Here is a 20831-nt window from a genome sequence, read left to right on the forward strand (position 1 = left end):
CAAGTCAAAAAAAATGATTCAGGAAAATAAATATTTTTGTTTCGATTATGTTGTATGTTAAAGAATAATCATCATCATCATCAGCCGTATGACGCCCACAAGAAAAAAATAATAAAAGAAAAAAATAAAAGAAAAAAAAGAATAATATTAATACCTATTATATCGTTAAAGTAAATTTTTGGTCTTACCTTGAACTTTTTATCAAGGTTTTGTTTATTGTAAACATTGATAATAAAAGTAGAATAAGATACGTGTCTCGGGTGATACTGGAATAAATAAGACAATTTTTCCATTTCATTATCGTACTATTATCATACTTACATAATACTTACATCTGCTGGACTGGGAGCGTAGATCGCTTTCAACTGCTTATCTTCCGGGGCATGTCGTAATTATGTCCTTTCTAACGGTATTTAAAACATATAGGTATTTAAAAATCGAAACTCTTACGTATGGTTGTTCAATAAAAAACGAGTGTAATAAAATTTTAAATTTGAATTTAGAACGTTAATATTAAGAACTAGAAATTTTGTAAATGCCATTAATTTTAATTTTAAATTTTTCTTTACTTTATTTTTCATAATTTTTATTTTAAAATAAAAATAATTTTAATATACGTATAAATATTTTTTTTATTAATAATTTTATTTTAAAATATAAACTAGTTTTTTATGACGAGACTAATTGTAGATTTGGCCGGAACTAGCGAGATGTTAATTTTTTTTATGAGAGGTAAGTTACGTTTATCATATTTTATAATTAACATCATTAACCCATCATACAGTGCATCAGACGAATGTGTATTCAAAGTACTTACCTGTTGTCTTTTGTTTGATTGGGTACTTGTGACTATTACTCGCTAATGTCAATAATAAAATTACAACGCTTAAATTAAAAGAATGTTTATTTATGGTAACCACATTTGGTACAAATATTAAATCTAAGTACAGGAATAATTAATTTATTTACAGAGCCTCTATTTTTTACTTAAGATAGACTAACTAATTTAAATCTAAACTAAAAGTCTTTTTTCCCAAACGCAATTTTTACTTTTATTTTAGAATTTTTGAGGTACGCCGCTTAGGAATCAAATAATTTATTAACGGATAATAACTTAAATACAAAAAGAAGAGTTTAGAGATGCAAGAGTTTCTTTACAAAAATGGTTTTTGATAACAACGCAATATCAATCTACATGATATCATATCACTCAACATAACTGTTTTTAATTTATTATAAAATATTTAAAAACTAAATTGCCTAGCAGGCACTTCTTTGCGATATCCGTTATTACTTTCTTCTAGTTGTTCCAGTCTTGTGTTCAGGTTTTGGTCTCGTTCTGTGGCTTCTAAACTGCCGACTGATGCTTGAGGAGCGGAGTACGAAGAAGGACCCGCGTAAAGAGTATTCAGATCATTAAATTGCCCATCTACCTGTTTACCAGACTGTGGATGTTCCACCGAGTAATCCACTTCAGAAATCAAGTCCTGTCTGCGTGTGTCCTGAATCTGATTAGTATTCTTCGGACTACCGTATTCATCAATCTGGAATGCGTTTAAAATTTTCTGCTGTTCTCTCTCGTCGTCCAGTTGGTAGCTTACAGAAGGAACAAATTGAAAGACTACATTGGGAGAGCCATTTTGAATTAATTTCGCACTCTGGCCACTTTGCACATTATTCTGCTGGCCATTCCCGTTATTGTTTAACTTTGTGTAGACGTAATAAGACTGATCTTTCTTATAAGTAACAAGTTTATTGTCTTCTAATGGGTGGGGGATTGTTCCGACGATTTTATCCTGCAGTTGAGCTGATATCCCATTACCGTTGTTAAGAAAGTTGCCGAGAAGGGCCTGCGCGGAATGTTCCTGGCTATTAAACGATTCGACTTCGTTAGATGGTGTAAATTGCTGCAGTTTAGCCGCAGGGAGTGGTAAAGTTTGCGATTGGACTATTTCAACTTCTGTACTCGAGTGCTTCGACAAGTTATTTCCTACATTACCGTTTTGATTGACTATCTGTGACGTGCCTAAATGTTGCTGACTGTTCTGAATAAGATTAGCTGAGCCAGCATTGTAAATTTGACTCGTCACATCCGGAACGGGAAGGTTGTACAACTGACCGCTGTATATTTGCTTTTGATTTGACTGAAAATTACCAGTGAGTCTGTTATTTGTGTTCTGATAGTTATAACCTTGATTAGTCAGCCGAGAAGGCAGGGAATTAATTTGTTGTTGATTTTGTGTAAAGCCGCTTGTGTACTTGGCGGCTTGGTATTGATTAGCTCCGTTTGTTGATGTTTGCACTGATGGGACAATCTCGGCGTGATTGTAATTGTTATTCTGTTGGTTATTGGAATACTGTGATGCTGTAAGTTGTGAAATTTGATTTGTGATGCGGCTGAGCTCTTGGCTGTTCACGCTTTGGAACTGTGCGGGTGTGGGTGATACGATGTTTTGTTTCGCTATGTTGCTGTATTCCTTTGCCGCGTTGAGTGAGTCTGCCAAGAAGTTAAACACCAGTGCCTGTGAATCAGAAATATTCGAAGATTTATCTGCTATTAATCTGCCAATTGGAATGAAGCTAGCGCCACTGTGTTTGTTCAGTAAGTTATTCGTTAAAACCAAATAATTACTACTACCAGTGTTTAAAATTTCTAATTTATCATAATCACTTTCAGTACGGTTTTTGAATAAATATGAGGCAACTTTTTCAGGTATAGATATTTTCAAAGAAACAGTTCTTTCTATTGTATTTGTGGCCGGTTCTTTGTAGAATGGTAGATTAGCAATGCTTTTAGCATTTATTATATTTTGACTATCAAATGTTTCTAACGGGGGTTCCAGGTCTCGCGATGGACCAGCAACGAGGCGTGCACTTGTAGAAACTTGTGTAGGAGCTTGTGAAGTCAACTTTTCGTCACTTTCACTATTGACGTCAGTTTGTAAGTAATTATCATCCGAATAATCTACTACCTTCTCTTGTCGGTATTGATCAAATTGCTGCGGAGGGGTGGCGGTCTTCAAATATTTGCTAGTGTCTGATACAATATCGTTAACAGTAATGTCAAGTTTTTCTTTTGTTAAAATATCTGCAAAGGTTAGGTTGTTATGGTTAGCGTTAATACGTGAGTGTTTAGTGAGAGAAAATGATGGATTTTCTTGAGGAGCAGTCGTATAGACCGGTGTAGGTGATGTAGGAGAAGCTTGTAGTTTTGCGCTTTGTATATTATTCGTATAATAAGCTGGCTGTTGTAAAGCACTGGGGGCTAAATACTGTCTGGACAGAATCAAGTTGGTTGCAGGAGGTATATAAAGTTTCGCTGCTGGTTTGTATGTAGTTGGAGCAAGATACAGTCTAGAGGGAAGTGTTGGGGCTGGTGTCGTTGGATTCAAATACAAACGGGATAAAGTAGGAGGAGGGGCAGTCGGTGTCAGATACAAACGTGAAGGTTGCCTTACCGTTGTTACTACTTGTTTAGCCGCTACTGTAGGTCTATTGTAGACGTACGGGCCCTCAACCTGTTTAGCTGCAACAGTTGGTCTATTGTAAGTATAGGGACCCTCGACTTGCTTGGCTGCAATCGTCGGTCTATTGTAGGTATATGGAGCTTCAACTTGTTTAGCTGCTACAGTCGGCCTACTGTATGAATAAGGGCCATCAGGTTCACCTTGAACTATTCTCGCACTTTGCTGTGTCGTTGGAGGGTTATAAATGTAAGGGGTCGCTTCAGCAACTTGCTTCTCAGACTGAGGGCCGGTAGGCCTACCGTAAGTATAAGATGTAGGTTCAGCGATTAGTTTAGCAGATTTAGTCGGTTTTACAAACCAAGTTTTAATGGTTATGCGTGATTTAGGCTTACCGGGCTCTGGATCAACTATCCTGTTAAATGTTAATGTTTTGGTTATTATAGTAGCGGGTGTTTCGTGACTTACCAAGTTCTGTTTGGCTTCGTTATTAATTTGTCCAGTGTTCTCATTGGATAGAGGTAGCTGTGCATTGTTTGTGTATTGTTGTTTCGAAAATGATATTCCAAATCCTGACTGTTTTTCATTTAGTTGAGCTTGATTTCTACTGTCTGTGTATTGACCGCTCTGTCTAAGTTGCCCTCCTTGGTTGAACGTTTGAGTGTTCCCAAAATGTTGTTGTCTGTATTGTGCAGGACTGTTGTAAATTTGAGTTGGCCTTGATGCGGTGTTACCATTGTTGTTAAATGAGAAGCTGTTTTGATTTTGTGTAAATTGTTGTGCGTGTCCGTTGAGAATTTGTGCGGGTTGGGTGCTCTGAAGCCTGCCACTTTGTTGATACTGGCCGTTTTGACGTTGTCTTTGTTGTTGGAAGACTTCTGCGTCTCGTGGTGGTGTCAGGGAATTGAAAGATGCAGGTGGTGGTACGTATGTAGGGCTTGGTGTAGATGCGGCGAAAACATTGCCATTGGCGTATGTGTTATGATTGTAAGCCTGCACTTGTTTGGCTGGGATATAGATGCTATTAGGATTAGGACCGGAGAGTAAAGCTCCAAACATTTGTCCAATGGGAGGCTTGTAGTCTTGCATTACGATGAGATTACTTTTCATGACGCTTTTGTCGTAAGGGTTTCTCATGGGATGAGTGATCATCTTTTTGATATCCTTCATGAGCTGCGGTCCAAGTTTGAGATTGCCAAACTTGTCATTGTTGTTGATGAAGTCCTGGGACTTCTGGCAGTTGACGTTCATCCACCAGTCGCAGACGAAGACTGCCTGGTTGAAAAGGGTTCCGTTGGGGCAGAGGAAGGACTGAAAGCCGTACGTCGATCCTGAGGTGCATACTCGGAACGCTTGGCAATTAGTTTCAAGGTCTGCGTAGTATCCTGTAATAGAAGTGAAAATGTAAATTAATTACAATAAATATTTTCATTATTTCCTCAAAAAGTATTTATTTCGCTATTATGTAGGTTTTAAATGCTTATTATAATCTGAAAGAAAAATACGAAAAAAGCCGTAAAGAAAATAAAATTCGGGAAAATTGGAAAGTCATTCACCTAGTCATTTACATTCTAATGAGAAATGAATGGTCGATTATAATACAATACAGCGTGTTAGTGATATTGTAACGAAAAATTGAGCGATGATTCAGGCCATGATTCCGAGTTGATATTAATAGTGGAGTCACTGAAGGGTTTCATTTCTAACATGCCAGGGACAGGTCCGATATTGATGATTTTTCTTTTTGAAGCGGAGTTTTTGTTTTCAGTCCCTATGGCACTTACTGAAAACAATTTTAAAAAATTCATGAATTTCTTGACAGGGAATTCCACTCGATATTAATTCAGAATCATGGTCTGAATCGTCCCCCTCAGTATTCGTTACGGTGTCACTAACACCCTATATAAGATTGACTCGAGAAAATAATCTTATTAAAGTGGTGTACGTAATCTAATATCTCTACAACTATAATCTTAGTTTAGATTAGTTATACCACCAGAAAGTGTCATGAAAAGCTTCAAATTAGAGGGTTTACCTAAGTGGTGTTTAGATAGTGGCGTTGTTCTCAGAAATTAATAGCATAATTAAACTCAATGGATTTTCAAAACTTGGTCGAACACTTCGCTAAAATGTTATGTTCTCGTGCAAGTTTGGTTAATGTTGTAACTGTAATATTAGCTTTTATTATGAGTTATCCCGGAATTATTTATGATCAGCTAATATTTAAATTTTACATACAGAAACGTATTTTGGACCAGTAAGCAGGTTCGGTAGATCAGTAAGTACCTACTTTGTGTTTGTACAAATAACTGCAAATAACGTAAGTGTGTCGTAACATACTTAAGTACGTTATTTGCAACACATAACTTAGATAAGAAAAGAAAAGGTACAAATAAAAGAAAAGGTGCAGGTCGTGTCGTATCAGGAGGTGTAGGATTTGGCGGGAAGAAGAGAGGAATGGCGATTACTCCACCGACAAGAGCGCAGCTCTTAAATGAAGAGAGAGAACTTAGATAAGAAACTCAGAGATCCTGCTATCATGATTCATGAATACTTTTCAATAATTAGGTCACAGCGTTTCATAAAAAAGTATCAAGTAAGTAAGTCATCATCATAATCTCCCTAGCATTATCCCGTTTTTCACAGGGTTTCCCTTACCTAATGAGAAGATTTGACAGGTCCGGGGTTTTTTACAGAAGCGACTGCCTCTCTGACCCTTCACCCCGCGACGGGAAATCCAACCCAATACAGGTTAGGTCACATACCTCCGAAAATGCATTTCTCTGTTCCTCACGATGTTTTTCTTCATCGCTGAGCAAGTGATAATCATTTATGATCTAAACACGAATTCGAAAACAATTTCGACAATCATTGGTTTAGGCCTGTGCTAGATTCGAACCTGCGACCTCAAAGTGAGAGGCAAGCGTTCTACGTTCTACCACGGCTCTCAAGTAAAATATTCGTAAGTAAATATAAAATTCAATGCCAAAAGATTTCCTGATTCTCATTTACCTGGCGTTTTTCCAGAGCAGGAGAATGAGGTGCGTGGAATGTTGCCCAGTGTTGGGTAGTCGTTTCCAGGATCACCAGGCACTGCCAGGCGGATGTCCCACCCAGGTCCGTGGTGCTGCCGCGTCCCGCGACTCTGTCCCCCCGCGTAGGACACCAGGCAAACTGAAATACAAATAGGAACGAATTTTACATAGAGTACACACACACACATCACATGAGCTTTAAATTTATTTTCTGACGATGATGTTGGGCAGAGGTTCAGTTAGATATGATGGGCTCTTAAGTTTTGTACCGGGTGAGAGCCCTCAGCACTCCCCATTTGTCCGGCCAAGTAGTTAAAGCCATTTGCGGCAAATCTACAATAAGTCACGTCATCAGACAACAGGCCTGAGGGTGCCCAGTTGGGCGCGAACCTCGGCTCAGGGCGTCGTCTGAGAGGACACGAAAGTCCACTTACTATAATCCTTGCACACCTCTTTCTCTTGGGCCTCTCTCATCAAAATTTCTCAACTTTCATTCATACTTACATAAGAATCTTAAAAATTACTATTTTTTATTTTAACCACCGACTTGTATAAAGATTTGCAAGGTAACAAGATGTTTTACTTCAACTTTAAGAAAAAAAAACGCTACAAAGCAGAAAATGTAACAAAGACGAGATTTGCGCTTATTTTCCCGTCTTTTTTTTTCTTATTGTTTGATTAGTGCTGTTTTCACTGACACAGTTGGCTCGATCATTATAGACGGCGATACGGCTCACAACACAACCTATCACGTTGGTCTAACAGAAAGCTCGGTGAGGTGTGGGTACTTAGTTCATCTTGGATGTACCTCTGATTACCCCAATTGGAATATAGTCGTAAGCTTTGTACAACTTTTAGGACAACAGGCCTGAGGGTGCCCTTGAGGGGGCGTGACTCTCGGCTCAGGGCGTCCTCTGAGCAGGCTATAATTTGAAACAATTAAGCGATTCTAGCGTCGATATCGGTCACGCCGGAGGGGTCGGTATCGGGGTCCTGAAGCGTTTGTTGTCGCTAGCTTCTTCTTCTATCGAGTGGGTTGTGAATTGGATTACCAACCTCAGCAACTTTGGTGTCAGGATTATTATTGAACCGCCAAAGGCCTTGGCATGACTCGTGTAACGACTAACGACTACGTACTTACATCAGTAAGTAATAACCACGGATCATCTTACTTTTGGATAATCAGGTGTTGAGCCTGTAATTTCCTAACCAAAATAGGGATCATAAACATAAACTGCCTATATACGTTCCACTGCTGGGCACAGGCCTCCCCTCAATCAACCGGAGGGGGTATGGAGCATACTCCACCACGCTGCTCCACTGCGGGTTGGTGGAGGTGTTTTTACGGCTAATAGCCGGGACCAACGGCTTAACGTGCCTTCCGAAGCACGGAATCATCTTACTTTTTCGGACAATCAGGTGATTCAAGCCTGAAAAGTCCTTACCAAACAAAGGACAGTCTCACAAAGTGATTTCGACAGTGTCCCCATCGGGAATCGAACCCGGACCTCCAGATCGTGAGCCTAACGCTCTAACCACTAGACCACGGAGGCTGTTAAAATAGGGATCACAAAGTGATTTTTCTGATATGTCCCCAATGGGATTCGAACCCGGGGCCTCCGGATCACAACGCTTGACCACTGGACCACAGGGGTCGCGAGCTGATTGGCTGCGATTCTACCTTTGCGAAATCAAGGAGATTTTACTATAGTTAGACTATGGCTCACTGGAGTTACTAAAGACCTATGTTGCAAACTAACAGCCAGTTCTCAAGCCTTTTTGTCAATACAATCAAGTCGACTACAAAAACAGGATCAATGACTGCGCCTATCAGTATCCCACGGCTATGACATTTCTTACTTAATGTTGCTAACGCCAAGTCCCATGATTTCTATGAGTTTCATATGATCACCAAGGGACTTTCTGACAGACTATTGAATGCAGGTCGTCTTATAATAAAGGTGCCTTATGATTGGGTGCATTATTCTTTAGATGACGACGTTACGCAAAAGAATATACGAAATAAAATTATGTATTTATTTTATTTAACAGTTTATTGTGGTCTAGTAACAGCCTCCGTGGTCTAGCGGTTAGAGTGTTAGGCTCACGATCTGGAGGTCCGGGATCGATTCCCGATGAGGACATTGTCGAAATCACTTTGTGAGACTGTCCTTTGTTTGGTAAGGACTTTCAGGCTTGAATTCACCTGATTGTCCCAAAAAGTAAGATGATTCCGTGCTTCGGAAAGCACGTTAAGCCGTTGGTCCCGGCTATTAGCCGTAAAAACACCACCAACCCCTATTAGAGCAGCGTGGTGGAGTATGCTCCATACCCCTCCGGTTGATTGAGGGGAGGCCTGTGCCCAGCAGTGGGACGTATAGGCTGTTTATGTTAACAGTTTATTGTACACAGAACAGGATATTAAACAATTAGACTAACACAAGACTAACAAACGGTCCAGCTTATTTCTAGTATAAATCTCTCTTTCTGATGGAAAATTTTATTCGTCTGTATGTGTCCTGAGTTTATGTTTTGTGCAATAAGAAATGAAAATGGATTGTTTATTTCCTTAAATTTTAGGCACGTGCATTTGATGTCAGCTTATACATTTATTTATAATAAGTTAATTAATAATGTTGTAAGTACATTAATTATTTACTTTAAAAAGTGTTCAGTGTTAGAACATAATCGATCGATTCGATTTGATCGATTTGAGAACTGATATTAGGCAGCTAAATTACTCAATTGTATACCAATATTTTATGTTTTTTTTTTTAAAGAACGTCTAGAGCCCTGTGCCGAGGTTTTTCTTGCAGCTATTCCCCCCGGCTATACAGGTTGTGAGAAGCTGCAGTCGTTTTAGGCGGATGAGACGTTCGTAAAAAATTGACGACTCAAAGTGTAACTATGTTACCTACTGAATAAATATATTTTTGAATTTGAATCGGTCTTATCTCGACTGATACATCACTATGCAAATAAGATCACAACACTGGCTTCTGTACTTTGACGCGCATTTTCATTCGCTTTCGACAATGTCCCCATCGGGAATCGAACCCGGACCTCCAGATCGTGAGCCTAACGCTCTAACCATTAGACCACGGAGACTGTTACTAAACCACAATAAACTGTTAAATAAAATAAATAAATAATATTATTTCGTCTATTCTTTTGCGTAACGTCGTCATCTAAAGAATAATGCACCCAATCATAAGGCACCTTTTTTGTTTTTTTTTTAAATGATATACTCTCGCGTTTGGCTATAATCTCACCTGATGGTAAGTGACGGTGTAGGGTGGATCACGTTTACCTAGCAAATGCCTATTCACTCTAGCTTTGAAGACTTTCAAAAATAGCAATAGGCTTGCCTCCTATTACATGGGACTTGAACATAGTTGGCGAGGAGTCGGTACATAAACTGTACATCTCTGCCTGCTCTGTCGAAGTAAGTGAGTGCTAAGTAAGTGCTAAGTGAAATTAGTAAAGTAAGTTTCACGGTAAGTAAACTTATGTTTAAAGGTTCAATATAAGTTCTCTTTCTTGTGGGCGATTGTATTGAACTTTTGCTGTGACTTTGATGGATCGCGCTGGTGGTTATTAGGTCATTCCCGAGATGAAACATATACCACCGACTAGCGACCCAGCCATGCTTTCAGCTTTCAGACTTTTATTGGACGTGAATAGTTGGCCTTCGTTATTATTGACATAATACAGGTGTTAGTGACATCGTAACGAATACTGAGGGGGATGATTCAGACCATGATTCTGAGTTGATATCAAGTGGATGATGTCGGAAAATTCATGAATTTAGTGTTCTTTTAAATTATTCTCCGTTCCATACTTTTGCGACGGAAAATTCCACCCCCCCCCCCAACCCTGACACCAGGGTTGATGGGGTTGGTAATTCATTTCACAACCCACACGATAGAAGAAGAAGATCTCCCTAGCATTATCCAGTTTTTCACAGGGTCCGCTTACATAATCTGAAGATTTAGTCTGACCTTCAGTCCCGCGAAGGGAAAACCAGCCCAATACATGTTAGGTCACATACCTCCGAAAATGCATTTCTCGGGAATGTGGGTTTCCTCACGATGTTTTCCTTCACCGCTGAAACCGTGATAATCATTTATGATCCAAACATGAATTCTAAAACAAATTCGACCATCATTGGTTTAGGCCTGTGCTGGATTCGAACCTGCGACCTCAAAGTGAGAGGCAAGCGTTCTACCAATTGGGATACCATGGCTCATTCGTAGGTAAGTACTAAATAATAATACAGACTGACAGAGGGATATTTGTTTACAGATAAACGTTTGATTCTAGTATTTTCTTTCGTACTATAAAAGGTATTTCGTCCTGGGAATAGCTACTGATTGGATTGCAACCGATAATTTCATCACAAAACTATTGGTTTGTTCTCCGAACTAGATCAAAACACCAACAAGAAATTGGATAATGCTGGAGAGTATATTCGATTAATAATAAACTTATCTTCTTCTATCGTGTGGGTTGTGAGATGAATTACCAACCTCATCAACCCTGGTGACAGGGTTATTATTGAGCCGCCAAAGGTCCCTGACATGGCTCATGTAACGACTACTTACTTACATCAGTAAGTAGTATCCGGGACCTTCTGAAGCACGGATCATCTTCTTACTTTTTGGACAATCAGGTGATCAGCCTGTAATGTCCTAACCAAACTAGAGAACACAAAGTGATTTTTGTGATATGTCCCGCTCGGGATTCAAAACCGGAACCTCCGGATCGTGAACCCAAAGCTCAGCCACGGGACCGCGGAAGCCGTTAATAAACTTATAATTGTGTGAGTGAAGTGTCCCCGAGTATTGTAAAAATAGACACTTATTACGTTAAACAAAGAATGAACAATCTGAAAAGAAAAGCAGCGAGTATCCTTACCATTAAAGAGTTTTTAAAAAAGGAACGGCACATAATTGGCACATATATAAACAGCCTATATATACGTCCCACTGCTGGGCAAAGGCCTCCCCTCAATCAATCAGAGGGGGTATGGAGCATACTCCACCACGCTGCTCCACTGCGGGTTGGTGAAGGTGTTCTTACGGCTTATAGCCGGGACCAACAGTTTAACGTGCCATCCGAAGCACGGAATCATCTTACTTTTTCAGACAATCAGGTGATTCAAGCATGAAAATCATCATCATTAGCACATAAACGTAGTTAAGTAGACGTAGTCATTGTTACCTAATTCTTGATAATATTCGTAAATAAGAATAAACATATTCTATCTGTAGGTTATCATTTTTCTAATTTATCTTTGACCCAGACATCTTCCTATTTTTGACATGCTCTGTTATCCGGAGTATCTACTTGTCCATAGTTTTTTTTTACTTGACTTATTGTAGATTTGCCGCAGATGGCATTAACTACTTGGCCGGACAAAATATTTGAAAGAATTAATTGACTCTAGCGGGTCGATAGCGATAAGCGCTGATTGAGGGACTTGTCCATAGTTACGACATAGAATATAAAGGCAAAATGTACAAAATTTAAAAAACGTTTAAAATAAACAAAGGTAAAGAAATATAATCGTTTCCTTGCCCAATCCCACAATTTTTGATACGAAGTCCTAAGATGGATATGACGAACCTTAAGTGACAAGTGATCAGCCTATCGCCCATAACATTAGTCCACGTACGGTCACGAGTACTAATATATATATGTCGCAGGGATATGATAAAAACGGGGATTTGATCAATTCCCTAAGGGATTTGATCAAATCACGGAGGATGTTAAAATAACAACACGATTTTATCTTTTCCCTAAACAAATCTAGTGAATTGAACAAATCCCTAAATTGGTTCAGTGAAATGACAAAAATAATTTTGCTTTGGTATTTTAAAGGTTTATTTAGTAATTCTTCACAAAATTTAAAAAGATTTGCTGATAAAATGAAAGACACTTTTTCTAAGAAATTCAAAGATATAGGTATTAATTGGTTCCACCGTTTTGGTTGATGTACCAAAAGTAGACAGGGGTCCACTAGATGCAAATAATATTACAGGGATTGTATTAGACACGAATTTTTTTTTTGTAATTTACGATGCCACAAATCAGCTACATGTTTTAGTAAGTGATTATTACAAATAAGCATATCATACGCAACCAAAATATGTTTTATTTTAAAAAAAATTTTTGTTCTTTCTTTCAAAAAATAAAAAATTGTTCTAAGTAATGGTGATTTTTATATCAATATTTCCTTGTATTACACTCACCTGATTATCATAATTATGTAGGTATATCTTACGAAATAAACCTATAAAATACCAAAGCAAAATTATTTTTGACATTTCACTGAACCAATTTAGGGATTCGTTCAATTCACTAGATTTGTTTAGGGAAAAGATAAAATCGTGTTGTTATTTTAACATCTTCCGTGATTTGATCAAATCCCTTAGGGAATTGATCAAATCCCCGTTTTTATCATATCCCTGCGACATATACACTTTGAAACCATGTCACATTAACTTTTTTGACAAATTAAACCATAAGTCTCATTAAATGTCAAATATGATAGTGCGACAGGGTTCTAAAGTGGGTACAAGATATTACTCATGACTGTACGTATATAGATTGGTAACTTTCCCGCCCCGCACAAACTGGTATCGGGCCCCCTGTATTTTACTTTCTTCTGTTTATGGCCGTACGCCGATAAAGAATAAGAGGGAAATGAAATGAAATTTATTGTAGTAAATGTGGTCATACATAGTAGAAGAAATAAATATTATTATTACCCCTTTACATTCCACTAATTATGGCAAAAATATCATTTTAAAGAGGATACCTTTCAGAATCCGAAACACAAAAAAAGGGCTGATTGTGCCTCGTTCGCACTTACACGTGAGACAAGCAGTAAGAATGAGATTTTAGTGTCCGGGGTGTGGTTACGGCTTTGTAACGTATAGATTCTATAGGTTATGTTTTATTGATTACATAACATCGTGGAAAAACAATACTAATCTATCATGTTGACAGAAACATCGCGTTATCTCTGTAATAAGCTGATTAAATAATAGTAGGCATTTATTCTTAAGGTATGTGGCTTTGAAGTCGACCTACTCTCAGTCCTATTGTTACTTAATAATCATTTGTCAAATGCTTTTTATTTTCTAAGCATGTTTAAGGCGATTGTCACACGACTCCGCACAACGCGGCGGGCAAACGCGGTAAGGTGGATTTTTCTTGGGTTCACAACATAAGCTCTATCTATCTATCTATCTACTCAGCCTGTTTCCACCCACGGCTGGGTATAGGCCTCCTCTCTTCCACGCCATCCTTTCCGGTCCTGTACTCATCCATTGTTTTCCGACTTACCTCACAATGTCATCCGACCACCGAGCTGGGCAAAAACAAAAGCCATAATCCATAGGTCATAAGTTCAAGCAAAGAGAAAAACAAGCAAGACACAAAAACAGCAGCTTCAAAGAAAGAGAGGAAGGGGAAGACCAACAAGAGCTTACATGGAACAGATTAAATAGAAGGTAAACGATTAGTCTTATAAGGAAGTATTGGCCTTTGATAAACTAGAATGGAGATGCTACACCGACAACAGCGTGGCCCTTAAATTAATGATGACGATGAACATAAGCTTACTATATCGCAAATGGGGTCAGAGGTACATCTATCGCAAGATGAACTAAGTAGGTAGCGACACCTCACCGAACTTTCTGTTAGACTAACGTGATAGGCGAGCCGTATCGCCGTCTATAATGGTTGAGCCAACTGTGTTAGTGCAGAAAGTCTTATGTGCATGTAGGTTTAAACTTAGGTACATTTTTTCACGCACGCCCGACTCCAAAGTCTAGACCACATTTTATAGGATAAACTTCGGTGAGTGTGCGCGGGAACTTCACGAGTTAATTCCACCCACTCCATTCCATCTACGGACAACTAGGCGTCAACAGGCATTTCATCCTTATGTTGCTACACATATTTTTTTAAAGAACGTCTAGGGCCATGTGCCGAGGTTTTTCTTGCAGCTTCTTTTCCCCGGCTATACAGGTTGTGAGAAGCTGCAGTAGTTTTAAGCGGATGAGACGTTCGTTATGTAAAAATTGACGATTCAAAGTGTACTATGTTACCTACTGAATAAAGATATATTTGAATTTGAATTTGTTGTGGATATACCACCAATCCGCACTAAACGTTTTGTCTATTCCTTTTTGATGCGAATTTATGCGATTACGAGTATAATCTGGGAGTCTTCAAGGTTAGAGTGATTAAGCATTTGCAAGGTAAGCGTGATCCACGCTAGACCACAACGTCACAAGTAATCAAAGACAACTTCCGACTGTGGATATGCGATGAAAATGATGAATTTTATGGTGACAAAGGCATATCGCCCATAACAGTTGTCCTTCATGTTAGAAAGGACAACCTTTCTGTCGGATTTTACTACATGCCCGGGAAGACAAGCAGAACGTGTTGTGTTTTTTATTCAGTCCCAGAACAGCGGTCAATGCGGCCTTAAGCTCGCTCCAACGCCGTGTGAAAGTAGCTTTATTGTATAACAATGATCAAGTTGTATTCATCCGTTGCTTAACGAGTACGATTGATCAGCGAACGTAGTTTTTATTATTGTTTTCTATTCGACATCTGTGGTATTTTTTGTATAGTATCTTTCGTTTGTGATATTAGTTAGATGCCAAAAAAACATGTCAGTAAAATATCGTACAAACATAAATCGGGAGTTCTCCTTCTTTCGTACTTACTTGTATGGATTCTTTTTTGTTTTAGTCCAGCCGCAAGTTTAAAAAATACATATTGACCTTATCCTTCACGCGCATCTGTGGGTGACGTCTGATTTTTGATTTATTTATTCATTAAAGACAACACAGATCCATTTATTTGTTTGTACAATTCACTTAACTTGTGTTAGTACCTTATAACTAGAGGGGATGTGACACGCTTTATGAGGTCCATTATCAGAGCGCTGTCACACCTATTAGCAATTGCAGCCAGGATTCCATTGCTACTGACTCGCATTCTGTTCAGCATATGCCATACGATTGAAGACTAAAGTAACAACTGGTCAAACCTAGCTCAGCCGCTGATGGGGAGTGGAGATTTGCCGTTCTAATGCCTAGTGGCCTCCGTGGTCCAGTGGCGGAGCGGTGAGTTCACGATCCGCAGACCCCGGCTTCGAATCCCGATGGGGACATATCACAAAAATCATTCCATGATCCCTAGTTTTGTTAGGACATTACAGGCTGATCACCTGATTGTCCTAAAGTAAGATGATCCGTGCATTGGAAGACACGTTAAGCCGTTGGTCCCGGTTACTACTTACTGATGTAAGTATGTAGTAGTTACATGAGTCATGTCAGGGGCCTTTGGCGGCTCAGTAATAACCCTAACACCTTGGTTGATGAGGTTGGTATTCCACCGCACAACCCACACGATAAAAAGAAGATTGCCTAGTATTATTCCAAAGATTCCACAGATTATGAAAATAGCCAAAAACAGAAATCCAGGTCACCAACTTGACCCGGATGCCACTGACCCTATGACCCAAGTAATTTAATTTGGTCCACCCACGGTTACCTAAGGCCGTTTCGATACATCAAATCATTCGACTTTCATCAGTGAGGTCAATTTATAATTATATTAAAATTTATTCCGAAGCACATTCTCGCCAAAAGATTCGTAACAGCCTAAGTTTTGTACTAATACTGGCGGACTCGACAGACTTCATCCTGTCAAAAAATGGATAGATATGATTGAATTTCAACTTTGTATAGCATTATAAAAGCGCAAATTGACTCTTTGATATTGGGAACACACCTAAATTGTTTAGACAACATTGAGTGCTTACAATAACAATAAAGCTCAAATTGACTGTACGTTTTAGTTAGAAAACGTTTGTAAGGGAAAAAGAAAAGGGCTTTTTTTAGGGTTTTTCCGGCAAATATTCGATTTTTTCGTGATGAAGTTGGATTTTGACCTCACAACCAACACCAGAGAAGAGTGTTAAAGAGAACATTTGCATGTAACTGTTCTAAAGTTATACAATTCCATAGAAAGCATTCTTTGATATAACACCGCTAACATTAAAATGACGAAATTCTTGCATATCTGAGTAACATGACTAATGAGTTGAATGATAAATGATATCGGAAGTGTGACAATCTATTAATTTAAATGAAATTCGCATTTTCGATGTATTTATCTTTTTCGTTGATCTAACAGAAAGCTCTGTGAGGCGTGTGTGGGTGGTAAGCAGATATAGTTGCAATTGAATTTACCTTGTTTTTTTTTTCATTACATCTTTAACCTAAATACATGGTTTGAATGATGTCAATAAACCACAAAGGTTTGTCTCGGCACCCATTCGTCGCAGTAAAACAGAATCTGACTATCCCATTGGTCCTAAGCTTACGTTGTGTTACGTTTTTTTCTTTTTTTCTGGGTGTAAATACCAGGTGTTAGTGACATCGTAACGAATACTCAGGGGGATGATTTAGACCATGATTCTGAGTTAAAATACCAAGTGGAATTTTCCCTTTCCTACGATGTTTTTCTTCACCGCTGAGCACGTGATAAACATTTATGATCCAAACATGAATTCGAAAACAAATTCGACATTATTGGTTTAGGCCTGTGCTGGATTCGAACCTGCGATCTCAAAGTGAGAGGCAAGTTCTACGAACTGACCCTAATTCGGTACGAATGTATCAAATCAGTTCGTTTTTAAAGAACAGACTCGCTGCTATAGTGCCTACCTACCATTGTTGCTTAGATACAAGTTTTTTTAACAATGAAGGAGAAAAAGTAAATACTTTCCCCATTTCTTAATAGAGAGATTTTTAAAGAGCCTTTGATTAGGTGAAGAGCCTTAAAAAACTTTATTTCAATTCTGATTTTTGTAAATATTTTTTCTCACATTTTAACCAGTTAACTGTGCATTGCAATGCAGTGGATGGACAAACAGACGAATTTCAGAGCAAACAATAAGAGCTGATGGTTCAATATCGATGGGCAGAGTGCAAATTGAAGCGATTCACTATGTGTTTGTGAAGGTTTGCTGTTTTTATTTGGCTTTGATAAATCGCTACAGGTCGTTATGGATTGTAAGGCGTTTACCATAACCATGGCTTCCGTGGTCCAGTGATTTGAGCGTTGTGCTCACGATCCGGAGGTTCCGATGGGGACACATCACTTTGTGATCCTTAGTTTGGTTATAGGACATTAGAGGCTGATCACCTGATTGTCCGGAAGAAAGATGATCCGTGCTTCGGGAGGCACGTTAAGCCGTTGGTCCCAATTACTGATGTAAGTTATTAGTCGTTACATGAGCCATGTCAGGGGCCTTTGGCGGCTCAATAGTAACCCTAACACCAGGGTTGATGGTTACGTCTAATGGGGTGGGCAGATAAACAAACGCATTTTCAGACATCGTTTATTCCGGCCAAGTAGTTAATGCCATTTGCGGCAAACATACTATCAGTCACGTCAAAAAAAAAGTTCAATAACTGATATCTTAAAGATTGTAAGTTCTGTTAGGTACTTCGAATGCAATCCCATTTGATTTAGAATTTATTCGGCGAATTCCAGAACCAACATTTGCAATATTTATCAGTGAATTCGGCTATAAATAGCTGCGATCGAATCGATTTGTTACTGGATTTTATAGTAGGAAAGTAGATGTATTCTATGCACTTCCATTTCCCAAAAGATTTTGGCGAACACATTTCTAAGTTATTATTTACAATAGGTAGTATGTAAGACACAGGGTCCGCATACCTAACCTAAAGATATGACAGATCCGGTTTTTTACAGACGCGACTGCCTGTCCTTTTTATTTTTTTTGACGTGACTTATTGTAGATTTGCCGCAGATGGCATTAACTACTTGGCCGGATAAATGGGGAGCGCTGAAGGCTCTCACCCGGTACAACGTTTAAGACAACAGGCCTGAGGGTGCCCAGTTGGGCGCGAACCTCGGCTCAGGGCGTCGTCTGAGAGGAAAAATATTTCAAAGAATTAATCGACCCTAGTGGGTCGATAGCGATAAGCGCTGAATGAGGGAAATCGTCGACCACGCCGGCGGGATCGGTATCGGGGTCCTGAACTGCCTGTATGACCTTCCAACCTGCGAAGGGAAAACCATTCCAATACAGATTAGGTCACATACCTACCTTCGAAAATGCATTTTTCGGAAATGCTTTCTAACATGATGGACGATAATCAAATTATAGGTACGTTTCATCCTATTCATTCATCTATTATTTTCATTTAATTTTATGTTTTCAATATCCTTCTGATTTCCTTCTGCTCATTTATGGGTCAAACCATCCCAGTAGGAATTGCAGGCGTGATTTGTGGCTATCTATCTGTGCCGGTATTACGCAATAATGTGCAATGAATATAGTATCTCCCACAGATACTATCCGGAATCGAGTCGTATATTGAATATCGCCGACCTGAACACACATCTATCTTGTATGACTACTAGATTTATCGGCTGATAGGGGCTAACCTAAATCAAAGCTGCAAACACAACTCATGGTCGTATCGGTGTGAGCAGAGCCACTAGTTATCAATAAACAACTTTACTTATAGCCATAATTGGTATATCTGTGAACGTCAAGACCGCCTATGTAGTATAGCATAATAAATGTTGATGAAATATATGCAGAAAAAATGTATTGATTTTGTAATTAAACGAACTAAAACTAAGAAAATGCTGCTGACTCCAGTAAACACCGTTTAATTTTAATTTAAGTTATACATGTCATTTTCTTATCAGCCGAAAAGGAAAGGGACGGGCAATTGACAGGCATAAAATTAATGGAACACACGTCAATTTTAATTTTAGAAAGAAATTGTAAAAACCCAATTGTAAAAGTTGACAGCACACGTCAAACGGGTTGCATACTAGCGAAATGCCTATTTTATTCGCCCGGGTTATTCATTCATTTAAAAATTAACAGCTGTCAATCATCCGTCCTTTTTCTTTTCGACGGATAAGAAAATGATAGGTGTAATTTAAAATAAAATTAGGAGGTGTCTGCAGGAATCGGGGCCAATATGATTACTTAAAAGCTTTGAGAGTTAAATAGCAGTGCGATGCTACATAGGCGGTCCTGACGTTCACTTACAGTCCTTGTGAATTATGGTAAAATATGGTAACATCGCCCGTAAATAGAGTAGGTAATTGACAAGTATCAAAACAACACGTTTTTCACTATCGCTCTAAAAAACCGCATCCAAATCGGACCATCAGCTTTAGAGCTACGATGGCGCAGATAGACCAAATCGACACGAATACAAATAGAAAAAAATTACAAAACGTTTCGAGAAAAGATAGATAGTGCCTTGTCCTTTCGCTTCGCTTTGCTCGTCTTGGCGTAGACACTACTGTGCCCCCAGATAAAACTTATAAGTAGCACATTTAGGTACTAAGAATAGGGTACAAAGTGCTTTATTTAAAAAGTCATTTTAAAACTTGCAGGTACTTGCATTTAGTTTCCGACTAACTTACCATCCATAGTGCCAAAGTAATTAAACACGAGTACGAGCGTGAAAGTATAAAAAAAAACTTTTAATGTAACTTTAACTTTTAAATAATGTGGTATTAAATACAAAGTTACATGAAAAGTTTTTTAGTACCCAAGTCGGAAAGAACTGGTTCTTCTTTCTTGCCTGCATGAGCTAATTTTCTATTAGGTTATACCATGCTTAAACATTGAAAGAATGGTAATCATCATTATTATTATAGAGATATACCATCATCATCATAAACAGCCTATATACGTCTCAGTGGGCACAGGCCTCCCCTCAATCAACCGGAGGGGGCATGGAGCATACTCCACCACGCTGTTCCACTGCGAGTTGGTGGAAGTGTTTTAGGGCTAATAGCCGGGACCAACGCCTTAAGGTGCTCTCCGAAACACGGAATCATCTTACTTTTGCAGACAATCTTTTTTTTATTTAATTAATAATATATAAAAATCAGGTGATTCAAGCCTAAAAAGTCCTTACCAAACAAAAGACAGTCGGATCCGGACCTCCAGATCGTGAGCCTAACTCTCTAACCACTAGACCACGGTGGCTGTTAAATGTTACAGATATACCGCGGAATACTAATAAAAGGATATACTAACCGAAAATCACGAATCTCCACATTTCACAAGTCCATCAACACACACTGTTTCCACCGAACTTTGTCAGTTTATCACCAACCGGTAACTCACTAGTCACAAGTGATTGTCACAAGTCACTAAGCCACTAAGACACGTGCCACATGGCTATGGTGGGATATGAATGACGTATTTTAGTCGCGCAGTGCCAAT

The 20831-nt window shown here is 38.8% G+C and overlaps 1 protein-coding gene across 1 annotated transcript; it reads right to left on the minus strand.

Moving 5' to 3' along the window:
- Window positions 1-1160: 1160 nt before the first annotated feature.
- Window positions 1161-20706, minus strand: LOC126374155 (putative uncharacterized protein DDB_G0289263). The gene is made up of 4 exons (XM_050020623.1): window positions 20643-20706; window positions 6477-6638; window positions 3933-4849; window positions 1161-2522 (listed from the first exon to the last, which is right to left on the minus strand). The coding sequence occupies exons 1-4, from the start codon at window positions 20662-20664 to the stop codon at window positions 1245-1247; spliced, it is 2379 nt and encodes a 792-aa protein (XP_049876580.1). The 5' UTR covers window positions 20665-20706; the 3' UTR covers window positions 1161-1244.
- Window positions 20707-20831: the final 125 nt, after the last annotated feature.

The sequence above is a fragment of the Pectinophora gossypiella genome, chromosome 17 (genome assembly GCF_024362695.1).
Source record: "Pectinophora gossypiella chromosome 17, ilPecGoss1.1, whole genome shotgun sequence".
Lineage (NCBI taxonomy): Eukaryota > Metazoa > Arthropoda > Insecta > Lepidoptera > Gelechiidae > Pectinophora > Pectinophora gossypiella.

Coding starts and splice junctions, on each gene's coding strand:
- LOC126374155 (XM_050020623.1), bottom strand. CDS start 20,664: ATGTGGAGATTCGTGATTTTCG. Junction 6,639..20,642: donor GTGGAGATTCGTGATTTTCG/GTTAGTATATCC, acceptor TTTGTATTTCAG/TTTGCCTGGTGTCCTACGCG. Junction 2,523..3,932: donor ACGAAGCCAAACAGAACTTG/GTAAGTCACGAA, acceptor TCTGATTCACAG/GCACTGGTGTTTAACTTCTT.